The 27,085-nt window shown below is 43.6% G+C and overlaps 2 protein-coding genes across 7 annotated transcripts in view; both read left to right on the top strand.

Moving 5' to 3' along the window:
* Window positions 1-5,444, top strand: part of LOC114566584 (calpain-2 catalytic subunit) — a 30,259-nt gene extending 24,815 nt beyond the window's left edge. The window contains exons 18-21 of one of the 2 annotated variants that reach the window (XM_028595155.1): window positions 1-64; window positions 172-288; window positions 4,159-4,217; window positions 5,056-5,444. The exon at window positions 1-64 is cut by the window's left edge and continues 15 nt beyond it. In XM_028595155.1, the coding sequence (XP_028450956.1) occupies window positions 1-64; window positions 172-288; window positions 4,159-4,217; window positions 5,056-5,079 (264 nt within the window). In that variant the 3' untranslated portion in view covers window positions 5,080-5,444. Of the gene's footprint in view, window positions 65-171; window positions 289-4,158; window positions 4,218-5,055 lie in introns of those variants that run through there. The other variant, XR_003694073.1, reaches the window with a different exon arrangement.
* A 1,707-nt stretch (window positions 5,445-7,151) lies between these two features.
* LOC114572049 (NLR family CARD domain-containing protein 3) lies at window positions 7,152-24,361 on the top strand. 5 transcript variants are annotated; one of them, XM_028603475.1, is made up of 13 exons: window positions 7,152-7,170; window positions 7,636-7,709; window positions 12,298-12,387; window positions 12,552-12,680; window positions 13,685-13,813; window positions 14,756-14,834; window positions 14,996-15,224; window positions 18,288-20,055; window positions 20,145-20,318; window positions 20,614-20,787; window positions 22,815-22,988; window positions 23,203-23,249; window positions 23,371-24,361. In XM_028603475.1, exons 3-13 carry the CDS (start codon window positions 12,320-12,322, stop codon window positions 23,919-23,921), a joined length of 3,522 nt encoding a protein of 1,173 aa, XP_028459276.1. In that variant the 5' UTR covers window positions 7,152-7,170; window positions 7,636-7,709; window positions 12,298-12,319; the 3' UTR covers window positions 23,922-24,361. The 5 variants fall into 5 exon arrangements, with proteins under 5 accessions (XP_028459276.1, XP_028459293.1, XP_028459285.1 ...); XM_028603492.1 differs by lacking the exon at window positions 7,152-7,170 and having other exon boundaries at window positions 7,644-7,709; window positions 12,204-12,387; XM_028603484.1 differs by lacking the exon at window positions 7,152-7,170 and having other exon boundaries at window positions 7,644-7,709; window positions 12,179-12,387.
* The last annotated feature ends 2,724 nt before the right edge of the window (window positions 24,362-27,085 follow it).

The raw sequence follows: 27,085 nt of genomic DNA, 5'->3' as shown, positions 1-27,085 counted from the left end.
AAGGACGTGGATAATTCGGGGACGATGAGCTCCACAGAGATGAGGATGGCTGTGGAGGAAGCTGGTAAAATAACTTCAACTCACAGACTCAGACACGGTGTCTTCCTCCCCCCCACCCTCCCACTGAGCCGAGAGAGAAACTGTCTGTCTGTCTGTCTGTCTGTCTTCTAGGTTTCAGTCTGAACAACGCGCTGCATCAGATCCTGGTGGCTCGGTACAGTGAACCAGATCTCACCATCGACTTCGACAACTTTGTGGGCTGTCTGGTTCGCCTGGAGACCATGTTCAGTGAGTCCACACAGTCCTCACACTCAGACACTCACACACAGTTTAAATACCAGATTATATTCACACACAGTTTAAATACCAGATTATGTTCACACACAGTTTAAATACCAGATTATCCTCACACAGTTTAAATACCAGATTATCCTCACACACAGTTTAAATACCAGATTATATTCCCACTCAAACACCTTCCCTGGTTTCTAAACTCCGATCACGGGGTAATATCTGGTTACACGTCTGCACATGCTCCATAGTTTCTATTGTCGACAACTTAGACAATATTTTTTGAAAACTTTGACAGCTTTTTGTAGAGTTTTTATGCTGGTTTTTATTGACGATATTTTTTTTTTGCCGTTTAAAAGTCTTCTTCTCTTCTTCGTCCGCTTATCCGGTGTCGGGTCGCGGGGGGAGCAGCTCCAGCAGGGGACCCCAAACTTCCCTTTCCCGAGCAACATTAACCAGCTCCGACTGGGGGATCCCGAGGCGTTCCCAGGCCAGGTTGGAGATATAATCCCTCCACCTAGTCCTGGGTCTTCCCCGAGGCCTCCTCCCAGCTGGACGTGCCTGGAACACCTCCCTAGGGAGGCGCCCAGGGGGCATCCTTACCAGATGCCCGAACCACCTCAACTGGCTCCTTTCGACGCAAAGGAGCAGCGGCTCTACTCCAAGCTCCTCACGGATGACTGAGCTTCTCACCCTATCTCTAAGGGAGACGCCAGCCACCCTCCTGAGGAAACCCATTTCGCCGCTTGTACCCTGGATCTCGTTCTTTCGGTCATGACCCAGCCTTCATGACCATAGGTCTGGGTAGGAACGAAAACTGACCGGTAGATCGAGAGCTTTGCCTTCTGGCTCAGCTCTCTTTTCGTCACAACGGTGCGATAGATTGAATGCAATACCGCACCCGCTGCGCCCGATTCTCCGACCAATCTCCCGCTCCATTGTCCCCTCACTCGCGAACACAACCCCAAGGTACTTGAACTCCTTCACTTGGGGTAAGGACTCATTCCCTACCTGGAGAAGGCATTCCATCGGTTTCCTGCTGAGAACCATGGCCTCAGATTTAGAGGTGCTGATCCTCATCCCAACCGCTTCACACTCGGTTGCGAACCGATCCAGTGAGTGCTGAAGGTCGCAGGCCGATGATGCCATCAGGACCACATCATCTGCAAAGAGCAGCGATGAGATCCCCAGCCCACCAAACTGCAACCCCTCCCCACCCCGACTACGCCTCGATATCCTGTCCATGAATATTACAAACAGGATTGGTGACAAAGCGCAGCCCTGGCGGAGGCCAACCCTCACCTGAAACGAGTCCGACTTACTACCGAGAACCCGGACACAGCTCTCACTTTGGTCATACAGAGATTGGATGGCTCTGAGTAGAGACCCCTCACCCCATACTCCCGCAGCACCTCCCACAGTATCTCCCGGGGACCCGGTCACACGCCTTCTCCAAATCTACAAAACACATGTAGACCGGTTGGGCATACTCTCAGGCTCCCTCCAGGATCCTTGCGAGAGTGAAGAGCTGGTCCGTTGTTCCACGACCAGGACGGAATCCGCATTGTTCCTCCTCAACCCGAGGTTCGACTATCGGCCGAACCCTCCTTTCCAGCACCTTGGAGTAGACTTTACCAGGGAGGCTGAGAAGTGTGATACCCCTATAATTGGCACACACCCTCTGGTCCCCCTTTTAAAAAGGGGAACCACCACCCCAGTCTGCCACTCCTTTGGCACCGCCCCAGACTTCCACGCAATGTTGAAAAGGCGTGTCAACCAGGACAGCCCCTCCACACCCAGAGCCTTGAGCATTTCTGGACGGATCTCATCAATCCCGGGCTTTGCCACTGTGTAGTTGTTTGACTACATCAGTGACTTCCGCCTGGGAAATCGACGACAATCCCCCATTATCCTCCAGCTCTGCCTCTAAGATAGAGGGCGATTAGTCGGATTCAGGAGTTCCTCAAAGTGCTCCTTCCACCGCCCTATTACCTCCTCAGTTGAGGTCAACAGTGTCCCATCCTTACTGTACACAGCTTGGATGGTTCCCCCCCTCCTGAGGTGGCGAACAGTTTTCCAGAAGCACTTTGGTGCTGACCGAAAGTCCTTCTCCATGTCTTCTCCAAACTTCTCCCACACCCGCTGCTTTGCCTCTTTCACGGCAGAGGCTGCAGCCCTTCGGGCCCTTCGGTACCCTGCACTGCCTCCGAGTCCTCCGGGATAACATATCCCGGAAAGACTCCTTCTTCAGTCGGACGGCTTCCCTGACCACCGGTGTCCACCACGGTGTTCGTGGGTTACCGCCCCTTGAGGCACCTAAGACCCTAAGACCACAGCTCCTCGCCGCAGCTTCAGCAATGGAAACTTTGAACATTGTCCACTCGGGTTCAATGCCCCCAGCCTCCACGGGATGCACGAAAAGCTCCGCCCGGAGGTGTGAGTGTGAAAGTCTGTTGGACAGGGGCCTCCTCCAGACGTTCCCAATTTACCCGCACTACACGTTTGGGCTTACCAGGTCTGTCCAGAGTCTTCCCCCACCCTCTGACCCAACTCACCACCAGATGGTGATCAGTTGACAGCTCTGCCCCTCTCTTCACCCGAGTGTGTCCAAAACATACGGCCTCAGATCAGATGAAACGATTATAAAATCGATCATTGACCTTCGGCCTAGGGTGCTCTGGTACCAGGTACACTTATGAGCATCCCTATGTTCGAACATGGTGTTTGTTATAGACAATCCATGACTAGCACAGAAGTCCAACAACAAACAACCACTCTGGTTTAGATCAGGGAGGCCGTTCCTCCCAATCACGCCCTCCAGGTGTCTCCATCATTGCCCACGTGTGCGTTGAAGTCCCCCAGCAGAACAATGGAGTCCCCCACTGGAGCCCCATGCAGGACTCCAGTCAAGGTCTCCAAGAAGGCCGAATACTCTGAACTCCTGTTTGGTGCATATGCACAAACAACAGTCAGAGTTCCCCCCACAACCCGCAGGCGAGGGAGGCGACCCTCTCGCCCACCGGGTAAACTCCAACACAGCGGCGCCAGCCGGGGCTTGTGAGTATCCCCACACCCGCCCGGGCGCCTCACACCCTGGGCAACTCCGAGAAGAACAGAGTCCAACCCCTATCCAGGAGTATGGTTCCAGAACCAAGACTGTGCGTGAGGTAAGCCCCACCAGATCTAACCGGTAGCGCTCCACCTCCCGCACCAGTTCGGCTCCTTCCCCCCACAGAGAGGTGACGTTCCACGCCCCCAGAGCCAGCGTCTGCCGCCCGGGTCTGGTCCGTCGAGGCCCCTGACCTTCACTGCCACCCATGTGGCATTGCACCCGACCCCAACGGTTCCTCCCACAGGTGGTGGGCCCATGGGATGGAGAGGAGTTGCCACGTAGCTTGTTCGGGCTGTGCCCGCCGGGCTCCGTGGCAAACCCGCCACCAGGCGCTTCGCCGACGAGCCCGCCCGCCTGGGCCTGGCTCCAGACGGGGCCCCGGCTTCCTCCGGGCAGGGTCACTCCATCTCTGCTTAGCTTTTTCATTGGGGTTTTTGAACCATTCTTTGTCTGGCCCCTCACCTGAGACCACTTTGCCTTGGGAGACCCTACCAGGAGCACAAAGCTCCAGACAACACAGCCCTCAGGTTCACAGAGACACACAAACCTCTCCACCACGATAAGGTGATGGTTCACGGAGAGGTTTAAAAGTTTAAAAGTTTATTTTTTTATTTTATTTTAATTTCTTCCATTTTTTTCCTTCCACGTTTTTGTTACTTTTTTTCAAAGTTTTTATCGCTCGTTCACTGAACTTCCTGCTGTGACTGACTCCTCTTTATCTTAATGATGATGATGATGATGTTTCCTCTCCACAGACACGTTCTACACACTGGACAAAGATAAGTCAGGAAGCGTGGAGCTCAGCATGATGGAGGTATGAAACATGTTCTCTGTGAGCAGATCATCAGGACAGAGCTGCAGATCACACACAGCTCTGTAGAGATTCATGTGAATTTAAAGTTGTTCCCTCGTAATTCCACCCGGTGCGTCTGCCAATAAGAGAAAAACGCATGGAAGAAAGTGACAAGAGCAGCAAAAACCTCGGAAAAAGGGACACAAATGTCGAACAAAGTCACAAGAATGTTAAGAAAACGTTGAATAAAAGTGACAAGAAACATTGCAAAAGTAGCACGAAATACGTAAAAAACAAAAGTCTAAGAAAGCGACAAAGCATCTGACCAATAGGACGAGTGAATGTTCTTGTGTGGTTTGTAGTGATGCGTTTGGTTCGTATGGGTGTTTCGCATTAGCGTCTCTCCATTATTATACGAGGGTTATTTCTGGCTGAGCCGTGGGCGTTCAACAGGCGGGCAGGAAGTGTAGAAGCCCGAACATCCGGTCACTTTTCAAAATAAACTCCCGATCACATCACTACAGTATTTTAACAACTGAAACACAGACACTAATCTGTGATCTGTGTTGTTAAGAACTGGACTAAATGGAAGAAACCATTTAACTCTGTAGAGCAGAAGCACAAATATCCAGGAAGAATCACCAAAACGGCGTGTGGCTCCCGGCGGACAACAGAACCAAACCACGGCGAAGCAGGAGCCCCACGCAGACACCGGGATGATTTTGGGGTTACACACACAGACAGAGAGATGATTCAACATGATGAGATTCTCTGCTGTTATTATTTAACTCAAGTTTACTAAAAACAGTGTTCATTGCTTTTTTTAGTTTAATATAATAACCCATAATTTCTGTTGCAGTGGCTGAATGTGTCCATGCTGTGAGGATCCAGAACCAGAACCGGATCAGAGCTGAGATATAGTCGGGGTGCTGACTGAAGATTGTTTACATGTTGATTATTAATCATGAAGGAGAGCATGTTTTATTACTAAATGTTCCGTTATGTACTGGGGTTAAAGGGGGCTGGAACAGCATTATTATATCAAAAATAAAGCAAGAAGAACAGAAATAGAAGCCTTGGAGTCAGACTGTGAATAAGAAACGGAAGGAATAATGATGGTAGTGAAGGAGGTTCTGCAGAATATTCAGCTATTAAAAGACATCCTGATGTTCTGTCCGGTTGGTTCTCTTTGTTCTCAGACTGATGTGGTGTGTGTGTATGACAAGCCAATTCGTATGCCGTTATTGGCACTTTATCAAGACGCATACTATCTTTTTAGCGTGTTTATCAACGCTGTTTGAAACCATTGGCGATTGCGTGTGAATTGACGCCGTAGCGAGTAATATGAAAAGCCAAACATCAGGACTTTCAGCCAGGAGACCGGGGGTCGTGTCCCGTGTGATGTTTCCTATCCACGTTTGTTCTTTTCCTAAACCCAACCGTAGCCTCGTGACAACATGCCACGTGGCTTTAGGAAGTGGCGTGTATGTTTACGTTGTGACGTTGCAGACTGCCGCTGCTGTATCCAGCATAGACTTACACGCGTACAGATAACACGCCACGTGGCTTTAGAAAGTTGGGTTTGTTTACGCGATGCAATGTGTAGAAGCATCTTTATCATAACCTCCGTTTCACATTATCTCCTGGAAATAACCAGAGGAAGTGAGGGAGCTTTCTCTACCTGCTGAGTTTAGAGACTTCAGACATTCTTATGACGTTTTTACAAATGTTTGACACTAAATAAATAAGAGTTAAATGTGAGAATCATCACTTTTTCCTCCACTTTAAACCCTGAGTTTAACTTCTCCTATAAAGATATTTATATTAATATATTCTTACAACTTTATTATTAAATTATCTGTTTATTCAGCCGACTAAGACACACACGTGTGTGTGTGTGTATGTATGTGTATATATATATATATATATATCTGTTTATATCCATGATGAACAGACTGTTCTGTGTTTACTATTTTGCTTCACACCTGATGCCTTAATAATAATCTGTTAATAAAGACAAAGAAGTAAACACTTTGTTTTTCTCGTCTTCAGAGAATATCTCTTCAGTTCTTCTTTTTAAGTTTCTCCAGTTTTGATTCATAAAATATACCAAAAGACATGTTTTTCTTCTGTTTTGCTGAATAATTGTTACCTCTACCTTTCTAAAAAATTCCCACTTTTTCAGTGTTAGTTTTTCTGTGATCTGTCTTAATTATCTCTGTTAGACGTGTTATTGATATCTTAATAATAAAGATAAATAAGTGAATGTGTGTGTGTGTGTGTGTGTGTGTATATATATATATATATATATATATATATATATATATATATATATATATATATATATATATATATATAATGTCTTTACTCTGTATAACCCTCTATACTGGAAAACCTGTATTTATCCTACTATACACTATTGTACATAATACATAATTAATGTTTATCATCTTCATAACTGCACAGAATACTGTACTCAAACTGCACTTTAGTATTTAATGCTTCTTTTGCACTTCTGGTTGGATGTCAGCTGCATTTTATTGGCTCTGTACCTCTGCTAAATGATAAAGTTTAATCTAAAATTCAAATTTATGAAATATAAATAATAAAACAGCCTGTCGTGGCGATCGATGATCATCAGAAGAAGAAATCCCTTCATGATGTCAATGTTCCAGTTTCAAGTGTTTCTGATATTTTGTCCACCCCTCACCTGTCAGTTCAGCAGCAGCTAACCATTAGCATGCTAACAGACAGCTGTCTCTTTGGTTCACTCTTTAAATGTCCCGTCCCCGTACTTCCTGTCCAAACAGGAACAGAAACAGTTCAACCCTCAACGTTACCGCTGTGTTGTCTGGCGAGGAAACTCCTCGGCCCACCGTCACCGCCCAATCAGATGCGGAGAGGGATGGAGGGTCCTGAGGAGAGAGAGAGAGAGAGAGAGAGAGAGAGAGAGAGAGAGGACAGCCAAGTGCAAGTGAAGTATTTAATTATGGCCTAGACGGCTTCTCATAGCAACTTTAACATACTAACATATTAACTTTACACTGTGTCACTTGTCATTGTCCTCTGTTTATCTGACAGCGTGTTACTCTGCAGAACCACAGTTTATCTCATCTGATCAGCAGTAAAACATGATGCTATATAACAGATAAAGGAGTTAAATCCGCTCTCTCACTGCTGCTACATCAAGTACTTTTAGTAACAATGCAGGATGTTGAACAGAGTATTTTTATACCATGTAGTATTTTTCCAATGCATCACTGGTTTGATCTGTTTAGCAATACAATTTGACACTTAAAACATGTTGGAACTCAGCGTGTGGAAAGTCCCTCATGTTGCATTCATGGGACAAAAGAAAAACCACACACTGACGACAACAACCACAGTCACACAGAGAGAAGAAAAAAAGCTCTTATTGTGAAAATCTGCTTCCTTACAGGTGGGGCTGTGGCTAACCAGGAAACAACTCGCATGAGTGGTTCTTCCTCGACATTTTTGACATTTGAGGAAACTGTAAGTTGCTTTGTTTTATACTTTAGCAACATGTTTGTCTTTCGTCTCTTCAGGGTTTGTCTCTGGCTCTGTAATGTTAATATAAAGTTTGTTCTTCATTTCTTGTTTCCTGAGAAAGTGCTGAGGACTCTTGTGTTGGAGATAAATCTACATGTTGTTGTAGCAGAACTACCAGAGGAGGTTTTAAATAGCCTCGCGAGACCGTCCTTATCTCGCGAGCTCCGGTTTTCCACTCCCAGATCAGTCTGGCATCTTGAGAACTCCCCGCGAGCGTCGGGTAGAGGAGGAGGAGGAATAGCTACTGTTTATAAGAATGTCCATAAATGTAAGCTCTTGTTGCCATCATCAAACTTCACCAGCTTTGAATTGAGTTTATTTGAGCTGGGTCGCTCTCACACAGTGTTGTGTGCAGTACCGGCCTCCTAAATACAATAAGGACTTTGTAAACGATTTTTCGGCTTTTCTGGCTGAAATTATGCCTAAATACGATCGTGTCCTTATTATTGGGGATTTTAATGTTCATGTGTGTTGTCCAGAAAACCCGTTGGCAAAAGACTTTTTACACCTCATTGACTCTTTTGATCTTGTGCAGTCTGTGTCTGGCCCCACGCATGAACGCGGACACACACTGGATATTGTCCTATCTTATGGGTTGCCTATCCATAATTTAGAGATATGTGATGCTGTGTTTTCTGACCACATGCCAGTATTATTTGAGATTGTGCTTGCCTGTAATACAGCTAAACCGTGCGCACCTGCACGTATTATTAACTCTTCCACTGCTGCTCAGTTCTCCTCTATTTTCAGTCAACTCTGTGACATACCAAATTCTATATGTAATGATGCAGAGGACCTTAGTTTATGGTTTCACTCCACGTGCCAAACTGCTATAGACTCTGTGGCTCCATTGAAAACTAGGAAATCTAAAACTAAAGTTGAACCCTGGCGAAATGATTCTACCCGGGTTGAGTGCCGCAGGGCTGAGCGCAAATGGAAACAGGATCATCTACATGTATCTTTGCAAATGTTAAGGGATTGCTGGCGACATTACCAGACAAGTTTGAAAGAAGCTAAAAGGAAATATTTCGCTGAAATTATTCTGTCAAATTGTAACAATCCTCGTGTTTTATTTAAGACCATTGACTCGGTTCTCAATGTGCCGCAAACTGTCTGTTTTGATGCCTCCGATGGTGTATGTGAAAAGTTTCTTCACTTTTTCATTGATAAGCTCACTACCATTAGGGCTCAAATCTCACCTTTGGCTTATGACCCCTCAATCTCTGGCCTCTGCCCTGTTGTTTTTGAAAAGCTTGAACCTGTGACTTTGTCTGTTTTACAGAAGATTGTTGGGCATTTGAAGCCCTCAGGTTCTCCAAATGATTCTATCTCTCCTCGACTTTTTAAGGAGGTTGTTCCTACTATAGGGCCATCTATTCTTGCAGTTTTAAATAGTATCCTTTCCTCAGGGGTGGTCCCTAAACTTTGGAAACATACAGTAGTGAAACCTTTAATTAAAAAACATGGGCTGGATCCTGCAGATCTGGGAAATTTTAGACCTATATCTAAACTATCCTTTATGGCAAAAATCCTTGAAAAGATAGTTTGTAGTCAATTAATGGCCTTCTTAGATGAGCACAATATTCTCAAAGTTTTCCAATCTGGTTTTAAAACCCTACATAGCACAGAATCAGCTCTTCTAAAAGTTTTGTGTGATATTTTTTTAGCTACTGACTCTGGGAATTGTGTTATTCTGGTGCTTCTTGATCTGACTGCCGCTTTTGACACAGTGGACCATGAAATCCTCATCTCTCGTTTAGAGCGGTGGGTGGGCATTAGGGGCATTGCACTGAAATGGTTCAGATCCTATTTGGAAGGTAGAACTTTCTGTGTCAGCTGTGGAGATTTTGTGTCCTCCTCTGCTACTCTGTCTTGTGGGGTCCCACAGGGCTCAATTTTAGGCCCTCTTCTCTCTATATCTTCTTCCACTTGGCTCCATACTTAGGAAGCATGGTATGTCATTTCACTGTTATGCAGTTTTCTAAGCAGCATTTTGAGACAGTAATCCACGCCTTTGTCACCACTCGGCTGGATTACTGTAATGCACTGTACGTGGGGGTCAGCGGGTCCTCTATTGCTCGTCTCCAGTTGGTGCAAAACGCTGCTGCACGTCTTTTAACTGGAACACGTAAATACGACCATATTTCCCCCATTTTATCGTCACTGCATTGGCTCCCTATATATCACAGGATACATTTTAAGATCCTTTTATTTGCTTTTAAAGGCCAAAATGGCCTTGCCCCTCCTTATATCTCTGAGCTGCTACACCCCTATAGACCCACCCGTTCTCTCAGGTCAGCCAATCAACTGCTCCTAAGTGTGCCGACAACAAAGTGCAAGCTAAAAGGGGACCGTGCCTTTTCTGTAGCAGCTCCTAAATTGTGGAAGGATTTACCACTGCACATTAGACAGGCATCTTCACTGTCTATTTTTAAGTCTCTTCTTAAAACCTATCTTTATTCTTTGGCCTTTGAAAACTGAAATTGACAATTCATGTTTGGTTATACTGATCGTATTGGTTTCATTGTATGGATTTTTATTGTTTGTACTTGTATTATATGGGTCATGTGAGTTTTTGTATTTTAGGGCTTTTATGTATTTGTTTATTGTCTTACTGTAAAGCACTTTGTGTCCTTTTTGGATTTTAAAGTGCTCTATAAATACATTTTTGATTGATTGATTGAGAAAATTTGGAGCCGTTAGCCAAACGACCGGGCCAATCAGCGTTGGTTTTGAGGTGGGTTAGGTGGTGATAGGCCGATGGTTTATCCGATCAGCTAACCAGTAGTATCAGCCAGCGGTAGCCCTAATTCTGTTAGCCGCTCGCTAATGCTTTTTTTCTCTTGGATCCTTCTTTTGGAATATGGTCCGGGAACCTGAAATGGTGTCTTTTATTCCTAAATTCTCGTTACACAAACGGCAAATCTCCTTTACCGACATGTTGCTAGCTTGCTAACGAGCTATGCTTTGCCTGCAGCAGCAGGGGTAGCCTGGCTTGTGGTTGTATTTTCATACGCTTCGTGGATCTGATCGGTTGATTTGGCCCGTCTATCACCAACATAGGCGATAGACAGATGGTTCATTCAATCAGCTAACCAGTATTTCCGCCCCTTCCCAAAAGTTCTCCAACGGAAAGTTCCCAGATGGATATGCCGAGCAAATGCGAAGCGATCCATCTGGTGGAGTCAGGTTAGGTTTTAAATGCTTTGCCAGGTGATTATATGTCACAACGGTGCAAGCTGCAGTCAGGAAACGTTACAGCTGCATAGTTGAGATCAGAATGGAGGCTGAGTTCATAGATGGTGTAGTCTGAGCAAGGGGGGAGGAAGTAGGAGGGGAGGAAGTAAGGAAGGACTCCACTCTAACCCCCAGGCCAAAAGTTTGGACACACCTTCTCATTCAATGCGTTTCCTTTTTATTTTCATGACTATTTACATTGTAGATTCTCACTGAAGGCATCAAAACTATGAATGAACACATATGGAATTATGTACTTAACAACAAAGTGTGAAATAACTGAAAACATGTCTTATATTTTAGATTCTTCAAAGTAGCCACCCTTTGCTTTTTTATTAATAAGGGAAAAACTTCCACTAATGAACCCTGACAAAGCACACCTGTGAAGGTAAAACCATTTCAGGTGACTACCTCATGAAGCTCATTGAGAGAACACCAAGGGTTTGCAGAGTTATCAAAAAAAGCAGAGGGTGGCTACTTTTTTTCACATTGAATGAGAAGGTGTGTCCAAACTTTTGGCCTGTACTGTACATGCTTCTGTTACTGTTGCAGTTATGTGTGGAAGAGGAAGTGTCTCAGTCAGAGGACACTGACTCATTATTTTTATTTATTTTTTAATTTATTTGACAGGGACAATGCACCACTTCTTAGCAGTACCAGAAGTAGCTATGAGCTCGTTTTCATCTGTAGTCCCAGGGCAGGAAACCCTGGAGTATAAAAATGCTGACACAACAGTAAAGGACAACTCTCTCAGTTACTCACTACTTTCTCAACTATCATATGTATTCATGTCCTACATTTCCCCTCAGACCAGAGGCTTTAAAGGCCCATTAGTGAATTTGTTGTCTTTATCTCTGCAGGTTTTCAACACATATGAATATAAATGTAAAGAGGAGAGTCATTGTTTTCTAGAATATTAAAGCGTACAACATTAAAACAGTTCTGTAACTTCTGTTATTATTCTTTGACTCACTTCTGTTTGAGGGAGAATGCTGTATGGAAACTACAGTTCCCATAATGCTTTGGGGGAGTGTGCTGAATGATCATTGATCAGCTCAGCGATCTGTGTCTCTGCTGCAGCTCTGACCGTGTGCTGAGCATGGTTTTATGTGTAACTCAAATGTTGTTTAGTAGCGGGGAAGTGTGTCAATGTGTGTGTTGGTGGCTCCACCTAGTGGACTGATAGTAGAACTACAGCAGCTTCCTCTGACTGCATTCAACTGATGAAAAAGAGACAAGCCGAGCCAATGAGTGGAGGAGCAGCAGGAGAAATGATGATGGGTTTCCTCTCCAGATGAAATGATGAATTCAGCAGCATGGATCAGTGTGAAGACAGAAAAACTGCTCAGTGGGAGGAACAGAACAGCCAGACCAAAGCTCAGAGGTGAGACCATAATCCCTAACCCTAACGTATTATAACTTGTAACACAAACCTAACCCAAACCCCAAACTCTGGTAGATGTGAGACGATAATCACCAACTGTCCAGCACTCAGATCACTTTACCAATATTATTAACACTCAAACTTCTGTCTGTGTTGTGTTGAAGCCCAGAGAAGCAGCACAGACCTGGATCTGAATCTGAATCTGAACCTGAACCCAGCTGTGTGTCCATTAAGAGTGACCAGTCTATGGAGCCACCGCTGATTTTTAAAGACCAAGCTTCACCAACAGCAGAGTAAGTCAGCATCAGTTACTTTCTAACGTCTGCTATATTATAAAACATTTCAAACTCCTGCTTAAAGAGCAGCTCACCTTATTCCACACTAAAACGTTAATAACGCTCAGGTGTTGTCCAACATGTCTCAGGACAGAAAGATGAAATAGATTCTCATAATGGAGTCTTGTCTCCATTAGAGGACAAAAAGATGACATTAGTCCTGGAGTCTTGTCTCCATTAGAGGACAAAAAGATGACATTAGTCCTGGAGTCTTGTCTCCATTAGAGGACAAAAAGATGACATTAGTCCTGGAGTCTTGTCTCCATTAGAGGACAAAAAGATGACATTAGTCCTGGAGTCTTGTCTCCATTAGAAGAAAGAAAGATGACATTAGTCCTGGAGTCTTGTCTCCATTAGAGGACAGAAAGATGACATTAGTCCTGGAGTCTTGTCTCCATTAGAGGACAGAAGGTTGACATTAGTCCTGGAGTCTTGTATCCATTAGAGGACAGAAAGATGACATTAGTCCTGGAGTCTTGTCTCCATTAGAGGACAAAAAGATGACATTAGTCCTGGAGTCTTGTCTCCATTAGAGGAAAGAAAGATGACATTAGTCCTGGAGTCTTGTCTCCATTAGAGGAAAGAAAGATGACATTAGTCCTGGAGTCTTGTCTCCATTAGAGGACAGAAAGATGACATTAGTCCTGGAGTCTTGTCCCCATTAGAGGACAGAAGGTTGACATTAGTCCTGGAGTCTTGTATCCATTAGAGGACAGAAAGATGACATTAGTCCTGGAGTCTTGTCTCCATTAGAGGACAGAAGGTTGACATTAGTCCTGGAGTCTTCACAATGTTCCTGTTCTCCCAGAAAGATAATCTATGACAGAGCAGGATGAGCAGAAATCATTCAGTCAAGATCTTGAGACTTTATTTTCTGCTTGATAGCTTCTAGTTTCTCCAGCAGGAGAAACTAGTTCGTCGTAGTTCGTCGTAGTACTCTGTTCGTCCTCTGTGTCAAACAGGACCCTCCTTGGACTGGACTCTGATAAATCGGAAGCTGAACATGAACCCAGCTGTGTGTCCATGAAGAGTGACCAGTCAAATGACTTCCTCATTGATTTTAAAGGACAACAATCCTCTGGTGCACAGAGGTAAATTGTTAATAACATATTATTACTTATTAATGTTTGGACTGGTATTTATCAAGAAAGGTTTCTTTAAACCTGTATGTTTATTTTCAGCAGCATCTTCTTCACATACTTTAACGTATATTCTCACATCTGAACACAGCCATGTAAAACCAGTATTCAACTGTAGACCTCAATTTAATATTGGACCTCACCCTATCTCTAAGACTGAGCCCAAAGTGAAGACACTACCGAAAGCTCATGACCACAGATGAGGGTTGAAACATAGATTGACTGGTAAATTAAGAAACGTAACCTTCAGCTCAGCTCCCTCTGACCCACAACAGTCTGGTACAGCGTCTGCATCTCTGCTGATGACGCACAAAATCGCCTGTCCATCTCACGCTCTGTTTCCCCTGCACATGTGAACAAGATCCGAAGATACTTGAACTCTTTTTTTTTGATAAGGACAATTACTCCCTCCCAACCCAGAGGAAGTAATCCACTGTTTTCTGCCGGAGAACCAGGTGTTGACTCTCATCCCGACCGCTTTACACTCGGCTCCAAACCGCCTCAGTGTGTGCTGGAGGTTACTGTCTGATGAAGCCAAGAGAACCAGATCATCTGCAAAGAGCAGAGATGCAATTTATGGACGCTTCTCTCAATTTCATTATACAAGGACTGTATGGCACATCGCAACAGTCCCGTTACCCCAACTACATGTAAACTGGATGGGCAAACTCTGATTGTTGCATAATCACGGATTAAAAATCTAAGATTTCCTTTTGTACCTTGGTGATAGGTCCTACTCAGTTGGGGGTTCACTCATTTAGATTGTGTGAGCTGTGAGTTGTTGTTTCCTCATGCCGCTGTCATTTATACATATTTTATATAAAATATTATAGGGGTGTTCATAGGGATGCGGACAGACATAATGTGAGCTAATTCTTCCTGATTCCTTCACAGAGTGAACCAGGAGAGATCAGAGGTTCCCATTGGTCAGTCTGCCCAGCAGCATCAAACACACCTGGACTCCATATGTATGGTCTGTACATGTACAACAACTACTTTTACATCTATTCTGTTCACAATCATCTCCATGTTGCACTTTTTAGACCAGTGGGTTGTCAGTCTGTCCAACAAGTATCTGATGTTTGCTTCCATGATTTCAGTTTGATTTTTCATTCATATAATCTTCTGTTCCAGCTGCTGGAGGAGAACATTGTCACTTTTGTGAAGAATGAGCTGAAAAAGATCCAGAAGCTTCTTAGTCCAGATTACCCAGAATGCTCAGAGAGTCAAAGGGAGGATGAGGAGGTGTTGGACGGTGAGGATAAAGAGCAGAGGAGGAGCAGCAGAGAGGCATTTATGATGATCACACTGCACTTCCTGAGGAGAATGAAGCAGGACAAGCTGGCTGACCTTCTGCAGAGCAGTAAGATGATTTCTCTAAAGATTTAACTTCCTGGATAAATGGAATGTTTTACTAATTTCTCAAGAGATGGATGAAAATATGAGTATATGTATTCAATAGGGGAATTCAGTGTTGAAATATTTACTGCATAATTTTTTCATTGATCTTTTTTTAATTTGTACAGGTAGTTGTTCTTTTTGCATGACACTAGGCCAGCTGCACCTCTAGTGGTGGTAGTGGGTGCCCACTTTGGTTAGCTGCAAGGTCATCAACTGAGGGCCACCACTCATAGATAGAGATAGGTTCTCCCCTTAGCCCATAACATCTCCCGGAGGCAGGACAGTAAACAGGGACGTCTTCCTGACACTCCCTGCACCTAGCCTTTGCCAGAAGTTGCTTGCTCTCAACGCCTGGTCCTGTCTTCTTAGAAAGAGTCAGAAGATTCCCATTTCTGCCTCCATCCAGTTCCCTGCATGCCTTGTGCACCCTGGTTCCACAAAATGCCAAGTCCGTGAACAGACGCATTGTTGTGGCTCCAACAAAGTCTCTAACCCCTACCTCCACTAAGTTTTGAGACTCAAGACCCATCCTCCTTCCCTGCACTCTGCTCATGGCCTTCTGCACTTCCTCTTTTTTTTTTTTTTTATTTCTTTATTTGATCAGTCTATAAAAGAAGAGATGTCATGTGCCAGGTTATAGCAGAAAATGCTAATTTACATCCGCAGTCCCTGGACAGGTTGATGTTATACTTACAAAAATTCATAAAATATATACACAATAATACATGAAAGCATTACTTCACTCACATCATAGATACACTCTCCACTTCAGGAATCTATCACTCACTCACTCACAGTTTACATCATTCATATCACAGTCATTCAGTGCGTACAAATTTGCTTTGATAATAACCACTGTTTGGTCAGGCGTGTAAAAGTACTATAATTTGTGCATGAAATAATTTCGTTTGGAAGAGTGTTCCAAAGGCTCGTTGCTTTATAAGAAAACGATTGTTGACCATATGTGGTTCTACGTCTTGGAACGCTGCACTCTCCTCTGACTGTCGACCGTGTGGCTCTAGAGATTCTCTCCGAATTCAATGTGACAAATTTTCTCAAAGGGGGAGCAGCGTTGTTATGAATAATTTTAAATAGAGCAGAAATGTGATTATATTTAATTAGGTTTTCAAAACTCAAAATGTTATATTTATTTTGAACTTTACAGTGATGATACTGGCGAGACTTTTTATCATGAATTTTTATGGCCCTTGTATATAATGATTCAAGTAATTTTAACGATGTTTTACACGCCTGAGACCAACTAGATATGCAATACAGAAGATGTGGAACAATCATAGTATTGAGGTATATATGTGAGGCTTCAGTAGTTAATGAATTTCTAATATGTTTTTAATTCATCAAATTAAATTTCAATTTATTACCAATTTGTTTTATGTGACTTTTAAAATCAAGGTTCGAATCAAGTACTAGACCTAAATATTTTGTTTCATTTACATTTTTAATTTTTTGTCCATTTACTTGAATTTCTTGAGTTAGTTGTAATTTACGTTTATTTGAAAAAAACATTGAAACCGTTTTATCAACGTTTAAGGTCAGACAGGACGTCTGCAACCATACTGCAACTTTTTGCATCTCTTTTGATAATTTGTCAGCAACCTCCAGCTCGTTATCCCCAAAAGTGAAGATCACCGTATCATCAGCGTACATGATTACATCAACGTCCGAACACACTCTAGGAAGGTCATTTATATAGATGCTAAAAAGCAAGGGTCCCAAAATAGACCCTTGCGGCACTCCCATCAAGGTGGCTCTAAACGCAGATTGGATGTAATTCACTTGTACACACTGATGTCGGATGTCTTTAGCCCTCAATTTCCTTCCAGTCGCCACTCAGACATGCACATCCATCACTGCCTTGTTAGGAGTCTCTCAACTCCATCACCAGTCTCGCCTTCTCTTGCCTGTATGTGAAGGTGATAGATTTCAGGGGTAGATGCAGTGAGTTCCAGGAGCCCTAGTTATTTGCGGATTACGTTAGCATCCATCCTGCTTATGGCTTATGTGGCAACTTTCCACAGCTTCGGAGGCCACGTTATCCTTGGGTACATTGTGAAGTTATAACACCACCCCTTGTACTTTCCAGGTTGCTGGCTTGAGTAGATTTTGGCCAGGCCTTCTGACAGCTGCTGAAGGATGGTTTTCCGCATCCTCTTGTCTGAGAAGCTCACTGTGTATTGCCATCCCAGGCTTCGGAGAGGCTGATGTCAGCCCAGTTGATCACTCCCATATTGTAAAGAAAGAGTACTCAGATGGGATGCTCTTCTTGGTCCAGGCAACTTCCATGAGGATCCATATGAGCTTCAGCACTCTTGGACAGTTCTTATATTACTTGTAAGGTATTTACAAGGTAAGGTATTTTTTTAAGGTATTTTGTTTGGTCCTGGTGCGGATGCTGGTCTTGCCCACAGGATCGACTGCCTGACCTCACTGAGTTTTGGTGGTGATGTATCAAACAGGGCTGATGGTTCTGGAGTCTTCGGCATGTAGCCTGGTGGGCCTAGGAGATCGTTCCTTGAAGGGTCACTGTACTGAGTGTGCATGTGTTCCTCTAGCTCTTCTTGAAAGGCTTCTGGTGTTCCAGCGGCTTTCTCCTTGAGGACCCCACATGCATAGGGAAATAGATTCTTGAAGAAGTTAGCTCTCTCCTCTTTCCTTTTTCCCTCGTCAACCAATGCAGTCTTCCCTCCACAGGTTGGCATGACTTTCTCTGATCTCATCCCAGAGGACCCTCTTTTTTTTATACTCTTCTGCCCTCCTGCATTGCTTGTGGAGCTTGTTAACAGGTCATTGATTTCCTTTCCTCCCTTTTGTTCTTGGGGTCAACGACATCCCTTTCTCCCTCCTCCCTCCTGTCTTCCATCTCTGCTTCAGCAACATTGGGTCCATTTTTACTATTATTTTTCGTCCTGGCCTTGGATCCCATTTGTTTGACCTGCCCTTTCCTGAACAGTGCAAGTTGCTTCATCCTTCCCTTCATTGTTCCATTTTTTGTGTTTTCATTTAGGAAGTCATTCTGTGGTTTATCAGAATAAACTCAAGTTTAACCAGAAGAAGAAGTTCCAGTGTGTATTTGAGGGGATTGCTAAAGCAGGAAACCCAACCGTTCTGAATCAGATGTACACAGAGATCTACATTACAGAGGAAGGGACTGCAGGGGTCAATGATGAACATGAGGTCAGACAGATTGAAACAGCATCCAGGAAACCACACAGACCAGTAACCGCAATCAGACAAGAAGACATCTTTAAAGCCTCACCTGGAAGAGAAGAACCAATCAGAACAGTGATGACAAAGGGAGTGGCTGGCATCGGGAAAACAGTCTTAACACAGAAGTTCACTCTGGATTGGGCTCAAGACAAAGCCAACCAGGACATCCAGTTCATATTTCCATTCACCTTCAGAGAGCTGAATGTGCTGAAAGAGAGAAAGTACAGCTTGGTGGAACTTGTTGATTACTTCTATAGTGAAACCAAAGAAGCAGGAATCCGCAGGTTTGAAAAGTTCCCGGTTGTGTTCATCTTTGATGGTCTGGATGAGTGTCGACTTCCTCTTGACTTCCTCAACACTAAAATCCTGACTGATGTTACAAAGTCCACCTCAGTGGGTGTGCTGCTGACAAACCTCATCAGGGGGAATCTGCTTCCCTCTGCTCACCTCTGGATAACCACACGACCTGCTGCAGCCAATCAGATCCCTCCTGATTGTGTTGACATGATGACAGAGATCAGAGGGTTCACTGATGCCCAGAAGGAGGAGTACTTCAGGAAGAGATTCAGAGATGAGAAGCAGGCCAACAGAATCATCACCCACATCAAGACATCGCGAAGCCTCCACATCATGTGCCACATCCCAATCTTCTGCTGGATCACTGCTACAGTTCTGGAGAATGTATTGAAGACCAGAGAGAAAGGAGAACTGCCCAAGACCCTGACTGAGATGTACATCCACTTCCTGGTGGTTCAGTCCAAGGTGAAGAACATCAAGTATGATGGAGGAGCTGAGACAGATTCACCCTGGAGTCCAAAGAGCAGGGAGATGATGGAGTCTCTGGGAAAACTGGCTTTTGAGCAGCTGCAGAAAGGCAACCTGATCTTCTATGAATCAGACCTGACAGAGTGTGGCATTGATATCACAGCAGCCTCAGTGTACTCAGGAGTGTTCACACAGATCTTTAAAGAGGAGAGAGGACTGTACCAGGACAAGGTGTTCTGCTTCGTCCATCTGAGTGTTCAGGAGTTTCTGGCTGCTCTGCATGTCCATCTGTCATTCATCAACTCTGGAGTCAACCTGTTGTCAGAAGAACAAACAACATCAACACAGTTCTACCAGAGTGCTGTGGACAAGGCCTTACAGAGTCCAAATGGACACCTGGACTTGTTCCTCCGCTTCCTCCTGGGTCTTTCTCTGCAGACCAATCAGAGTCTCCTTAGCGGTCTGCTGACACAGACAGGAAGTAGCTCACAGACCAATCAGGAAACAGTGGAGTACATCAAGAACAAGATCAATGAGGATCTGTCTGCAGAGAGAAGCATCAATCTGTTCCACTGTCTGAACGAACTGAATGATCGTTCTCTAGTGGAGCAGATCCAACAGTACCTGAGTTCAGGAAGTCTTTTCAGATATAAACTGTCTCCTGCTCAGTGGTCCGCTCTGGTCTTCATCTTACTGTCATCAGAGAAAGATCTGGATGTGTTTGACCTCAAGAAATATTCTGCTTCAGAGGAGGCTCTTCTGATGCTGCTGCCAGTGGTCAAAGCCTCCAAAAAAGCTATGTAAGTGGGATTTATTCATCATTAAATACTCTGCTATATATTTCAACAGGACTGAAAAATAACTTATTTCCTTCCATTCTTCTCTTCAGACTGATTCACTGTAACCTGTCAGAGAGAAGCTGTGAAGCTCTGTCATCAGTTTTCAGCGCAGAGTCCTCTAGTCTGAAAGAGCTGGACCTGAGTAACAACGACCTGAAGGATTCAGGAGTTGAGCAACTGTCTGCTGGACTAAAGAGTCCACACTGTAATCTGGAGAGTCTCAGGTCAGGTTCTTTCTGTTTTGCCTGTGTAGTTTGAATAGGTTTATTTATCTTTAGGAATAAGACTCACATGTTAATCTGAAATCTGCAGATATCCAGCTTGATCTAAGTCATGGACATGTTCAGTAGGTTTGTCTCCAATATCAACAACTGAGAAAATAATTTTGCAATCTTGTTAACTCAATTATATTACAGCCTATAACATAGTTTATAAGTATGGCTTTGGAGATAAACTTTATGGGTAAAACTAATTTGATTACATTATGTTTTTCTTTTCTGGTCATTGTTGGCACTTCAGACTGAGTAACTGTAACATCTCAGAGAGAAGCTGTGAAGCTCTGTCCTCAGTTCTCAGCTCTGAGTCTTCTAGTCTGAGACAGCTGGACCTGAGTAACAACGACCTACAGGATTCAGGAGGGAAGCTGGTCTTTGCTGGAGTAAAGAGTCCACATTGTAAACTGGAGACTCTCAGGTCAGGATTAATTAAGCCATTCAACTGATGACCATTTAAATAAACACCTAACGTGTAGCATTGTGTCTGTTAATACTAAGTGTCAAAGTACATTTAAAGTGATGGTTCGGAGTAATTTCACCCTAGGGTCCTTTGTACCATGACCTCAAGCCAAACACCCCCCGAGAAGCTTTTTTCACCTGGGTCTAACATTGGGAGAGTTAGCGTAGAGTAGCGTTATCAGCTGAATAGTTTAGCGCAGGGGCTAATGGACACACGTTTGTATCTCATAAATGACCCCACTAATAATGCCCGAAATGATACCAAACGTCTACAGTACTACAAATAGGTTATGCACTCATAAAACGATGGATTGGAAAGTTTGTAAGTACACCAGAAGTTTATGTAAATAACACTTGCCTGCTGGCTTCTGCTCTCTGCTGTTGTTGTTGCTGCTGTAAGACGAGTGCTTACGTGGGTCCATTAGCCCCTGCGCTAAGCTATTCAGCTGATAACGCTACTCTACGCTAACTCTCCCAATGTTAGACCCAGGTGACAAAAGCTTCTCGGGGGGTGTTTGGCTTGAGGTCATGGTACAAAGGACCCTAGGGTGAAATTACTCCGAACCATCACTTTAACTAAACATCGGCAGTGGTTTCTTGACCTAGAGTTATTGGTATCCTTCCTTTTACTGTCCCGTAATTACCAAGTATTTACATTGTAATAATACTATATTATTAGGTAACTACCACTGGTAATAAGGAGGTAAATATAGAGAAACTACAGCTGAAGTACGAAATAAAACTTCAAGAACTAAGGCTGTTACACACCAGGTGTGACAAATAATCGATGTGAAAATGCAAAATAATCATTTGCGAATATTTTGCATGAAAACTATTTACACCTGCATGGATGCGAATTTCAATACAAGTTTGGGATATTCGCGCCAGCTCATCTACTATGTAGGTGGGACAACTGCTGAAGAGAGAGAGAAAGTGACGGACAAGAGAGTGATCGGAGCAGAGGAGAGTTAAAGTTTAGCGGTGAAGATATCAAGTGATTGTACAGCAGCTAGAGTCTGCAGTTTGAGCACAAATAAATGCTGCAGCTCCTCAAAACCACCGGAGGTTTACCATGTCTTGTTTCCCTGGCTGCTAAGTGTGGTGACGGGGGTTAGCTCCGGTCTTCCCACAAAGCAGAAAAAAGCTAAGCTATTGTAAGCTATTGAGTTTCCTTTTAACGAAATACAAAAGAATAGTGAATTGAATCCAGTTTGGAACATAGTCTATTTTATGTCTAACCGCCTCAGTGTGGTTGTATTATGATCCTTATAGGTAAACAACATAACGTGATTGGTTGATATCTTTATTCACGTTGTGAACAGTCCAGAAAGAAATCGACCCCGTTTCAGAAAAAAATATGTCGCTTTATCGTAATATTTGCGTTCTGTATGAAAGTACTTGTGACAAATATATTGATGTGCGAATTAATCGGTCCCCGGTGTGTAAAGGCCTTAACTCATGATTCAATAAAGTACAATGTAGTTTTGACCGGTTTAGGATGGTAATAACTCAGATAAAATGGGGTACTTTTTAAGAAAATAGGCAACTAATCCTCAGAAATACCCCGATTACCCAGTAATAAAAGGGTGTAAGTGCCCGAGAAATCATGAAAGGGTGATTGGTGTGGCAACTTAATGCCTCTCCCTGATGGCAGCTGAGCAGCTTCAGCTGTGGGAGTGATGTCACCAACACAGCACACACCTGAATAGGATTACACACAAAAAGTAAACATAACCAACAACACAGAAATAAAACTATACGGCAACGTAACACTATACCAGGTAAATACTTGGTAATTATGGGTCTGTAAAAGGAAGGATCACCAAATTATTATTGATTTTTCATCATTTTGCATTTGTTGTTGAATAATTAAATATCACTGATGATTTTAAAGATCTAAATCTGTATCTGGACCAAAATGTACCTGAACAACATGGCTCCACATATTCACAGATGGTTCCTGTGTGTTGTTCTGTGTGTTTGCAGTCTGTCAGGCTGTCTGATCTCAGAGGAAGGCTGTTCTTCTCTAGTCTCAGCTCTGAGCTCCAACCCCTCCCATCTGAGAAAGCTGGACCTGAGCTACAATAATCCAGGAGACTCAGGAGTGAAGCTGCTGTCTGCTGGACTGGAGGATCCAAACTGGAGACTGGAGACTCTCAGGTATGAAAAGGACTGCTGTAGCCACAGACAGTCAGTCTAAAAGAGAGGAGCTGGAAACAGTTTTGTGTCAAAGCTGGTGACAGACCTCTTTGAGTTGTGTTATGTATGAATGAACATACATATAGAATGAGTCAAATAACCTACATTTGATTAGAACAAAGCTGTGTGAAATGTCCAAGTTTCCACGCTGCTCTGACCCCCCTCCTCTTTTCAGGGTGGAGCCTGCTGGAGTCCAATGGTTGAAACCAGGTCTGAGGAAGTGTAAGTGTGTTTTACATTTCATTCATGAAACTGTGACATCACTCTTTCAAACTTCTGATCTCATCATCAATGTGCTGATAGGTTAATAACTGCAGCTGTGTTGTCTTCTTCTCTCGGTCAGATTCCTGTGAACTCACAGTTGACACAAACACAGTGAGCAGAAAACTCAAACTGTCTGACAACAACAGGACGGTGACATTTGTGAGAGAGGATCAGCAGCCATATGATGATAATCCAGAGAGGTTTTCCTGTCCTCAGCTGCTGTGTAGAGAAGGTCTGACTGGTCGCTGTTACTGGGAGGTCGAGAGGAGAAGAGAGGTTCATGTAGCAGTGTGTTACAGAGGAATCACGAGAAGAGTCAGTGATGAAAGTGTGTTTGGATGGGACGATCAGTCCTGGAGACTGAGCTGCTCTGAAGGTCGTTACTCTGTCTGTCACAATGACACAAGATCAGGCCTCCCTCTCTCCTCCTCCTCTAACAGAGTAGCAGTGTATGTGGACTGTCCTGCTGGCTCTCTGTCCTTCTACACAGTCTCCTCTGACTCACTGATCCACCTCTATACCTTCAACACCACATTCACTGAACCTCTTTATCCTGGGTTTGGGTTTGGGGCTGGTTCCTCAATGTCTCTGTGTTCTCTGGAGGATGAAAATTATCCTCAGAGAAACTGATTAGATTAGATTCAACTTTATTGTCATTGTGCAGAGTACAAGTACAGAGACAACGAAATGCAGCTTGCGTCCAACCAGAAGTGCAAAAAGAGCAGAAAAGTGCAGTGTGATATACAAAGTATAGACAGCTGGTGCATAGACAGGACAAGAAATACAGTGCAGTGTTATAAGAGCAGAATAAATATGGCTATGTAATATGAACAATGTAATGTATGTACAGTGTAGTAGTAGTGAGAATAATATAGATATTTCATGTGTCGGCTTGATGGGTCACAAAATGAAATAATAATGGGCTTAACAGACATACGTCTAAGCACTACACGCTACCAATCCCGTATGTGAAAACACTGGTATAATTGTCTCCTGGTAGAACAATAATTTTCTTTTTAAATTTGTTTTTATATTTATTACATGTGTAGGTAGGTGTGTATGCATGTGCGTTTATGGATATGTATGTATGTATTGTTGTGGGTGATTTGGACCTTGAGTCTGTAATAAAGTTTGATGATGATGATGATATGCAGTGTATTACCAGAATATATAATAAGAAAAACAGAATAAATATGGATATGCTGAATGAGCAATATAGACAGAAATGTTCAGTATGTACAGCTACTGTATGTGCAGTGTGGTAACATAAGAGTAGCAAGAATAAGTGTATGTGCAGGATGAATAGTATGAAGAGTATGATCAGTTGATTCTGTACAGGATCACATTTAGAGAAATCTTTCAGTTTATTGTAATAAATTAATGAATAGTGTATTTTATTTTTATTTTAGTGTACAAAATAATTCAGATTGATTGAACAGATTTCACATTTACATTTGAGACTTCCACGTCCAGTCATTTAACCCCTGGGGTCAATGATGTCAAATACAACAGCAAACTACACGTTTAATGTCATACAGTGTAGATACTGGCTTTCTTGTTGTTTAGAAGCAGAGATTTTTTAACGAGGTCCTCCGTACGATCATAGTCCTTCCAGAAGCTTTGTAATTCAGCCTAGAACTGCAGTGACTTTGTACAATAAATCCATGTTATGTAATGTTGATATCTCCTCATAGTTTTAAGTAAGCATAATTATTTTTGTTCAGCATTAAAGCTAACATCTGGTCCTTTCCAACAAGGTCTTCTCTGTGATCGTAGCCCTTCCAGAAACGTTGTAATTCATCCTGGAACTGCAGTATCTTCATACAATAAATCCATAATTATGAATCCAAAACTCATGTTACGTAATGTTTCACTATTTCACTGCTTCCTGCTTCTTACAGTGCAGACGCTCTATTGCTTGCTCCTGCTTCTGCTTGCATATTTCTGCTGATAATCTTACTTTTCCTCTGAGAGAAACTATGAGCAGCGGCTCTTGGATACTTATAAATCACTGGACTATACATTTTTTGTAGACATAGTAGGCTATTGTCATATTTGAATATTTTTCTGCGTGAGCGTGGCCTACCAATAGCTCAAGCCTGTCCTAAAGTGACTGTAGCTAAAGCTAGTTAGCAGCAAGATGCCACCCTTCTCCATAGAGGACTACTACAAACTCCTTCAGAAGATTGCAGTTCTGGAAACCAAAATTTACCGGTTAGAAGTAAACGTGGAAGTGAACGGATCATGTGGAAATGACACCACTTTACCAGTGACCCAAAACAATGGACAAAAGCATGCTAACACACGGCTAACTAGCACCAGCAAGACCACAAAGAAACAGGAGAGCTGTGGAACGGATAATAAATCTACAAGCGGTAGTCCTCCCTGGAACTCTTTTGGTGCAAAGCCTAAGAGTAAATCATTTTCCTGGGAAATGGGAGGACGACTAACGGGCAGAGCACACAGCGCCCTGAGATTTGTGATACGACCGGCTGGCCTGCATTACCACCCAGGCAAAGTGCCTCTTCAACCCCTGTACTTAGCAGGACACGGTCATGGACAGCTGCAAAAGGGAAAATCAGCAACAAAAGGCCTCCCCAACAAATGAGTGTGCAGGTGAAGAACAGATTTGCTCCTCTGCTGCAGGACCCTGGACATGACCTGGATTACGTCTCATCGTCACACAGCAGGGTAAGGATTGAGAGCAATTCTAAAAGTAAAAAGCTACAGGAAAGCTAATGACTGGGCCCCAAACTCTGATTGTGGGTGACTCTGCTGTAAAAGATATAAAAAGCAGTAAAAACACCAAAATACTCTGTTTTCCCAAAGACATGGTGTCTGACTTGGCCCTAAGAATCCCAGATATCGTAGCAGCACACCCAACTGTGAAGAACATTATACTGCATATAGGGTCAAATGATGTTGTAAAGCAAAAGTCTGAAGTGCTGAAACGTGACTTTATGAATCTGCTGAACACAGTCAGCTCCCTAAACGCATAAAGGTGTTTATCAGTGGCCCTATACCGCCAGTCAGAGGAGGAGCTGAGAGTTTCGCAGACTGTTGGCACTGAACAGATGGCTTTCAACTGCATGTACCAACAACCATTCTATGCAGTTCATTGACAATTTTAACATTTTCTGTGGCTGCAGACATCTTTTTAAAGCAGATGGACTATTCCTTAACAAGCCAGGAGTAAAGCTGTTCACCTCTAGCCTACTTTACTTTCTGCACCACACATCTGCTCCTTGGCCAAGGACACGAGACAAGATGAACCAAAACAAGAGGAAGACACAACAAAGTGCGGCAGTGAGCCACCACAGCCCCCACCTGAGCAAAGATTTGACCATGGGAGACCACAGAGCGGAGATGAGAAATCTCAACACCCCTTCTCACCCGTCCAACACTCCTCAAACCCCTTTGACAACCACTTAAAGCTTTGAGGACCTCTTTAAGGATACGTCGCTCTCCCCTCTTTCCCCCCATCCCCATGTTGGAGTTCACTGACCAGATGAAGCAGCTGGTAAATGCTGGAACCAAGTATGCCCCCCCTTCCTTCTCCCCCGTAAAAACGCCAGGCACCTCTGCCCCCTCAAGGACGGCAGTTAATTCCTTCTCCCCAAACTGATAAGGATCCTTGTGTGCAAAATGCAGTAAGCATTAACTGATATGGGCCGGGTCCAGGCTGCATGCCTAGTAGCACTCATGACTTTTTCCAAGACAAGCCTGGGCCCTGCGTATTAGATTCTTCCACAATTTATGTTGTGATAGGTAATAGAAAAAGAATGGTGAATAAG

The sequence above is a fragment of the Perca flavescens genome, chromosome 2 (assembly GCF_004354835.1).
Source record: "Perca flavescens isolate YP-PL-M2 chromosome 2, PFLA_1.0, whole genome shotgun sequence".
In the NCBI taxonomy this organism is placed as follows: domain Eukaryota; kingdom Metazoa; phylum Chordata; class Actinopteri; order Perciformes; family Percidae; genus Perca; species Perca flavescens.
The sequence above is the reverse complement of the archived record's forward strand: the minus strand, read 5'-3'. Positions and strand labels throughout refer to the sequence as shown.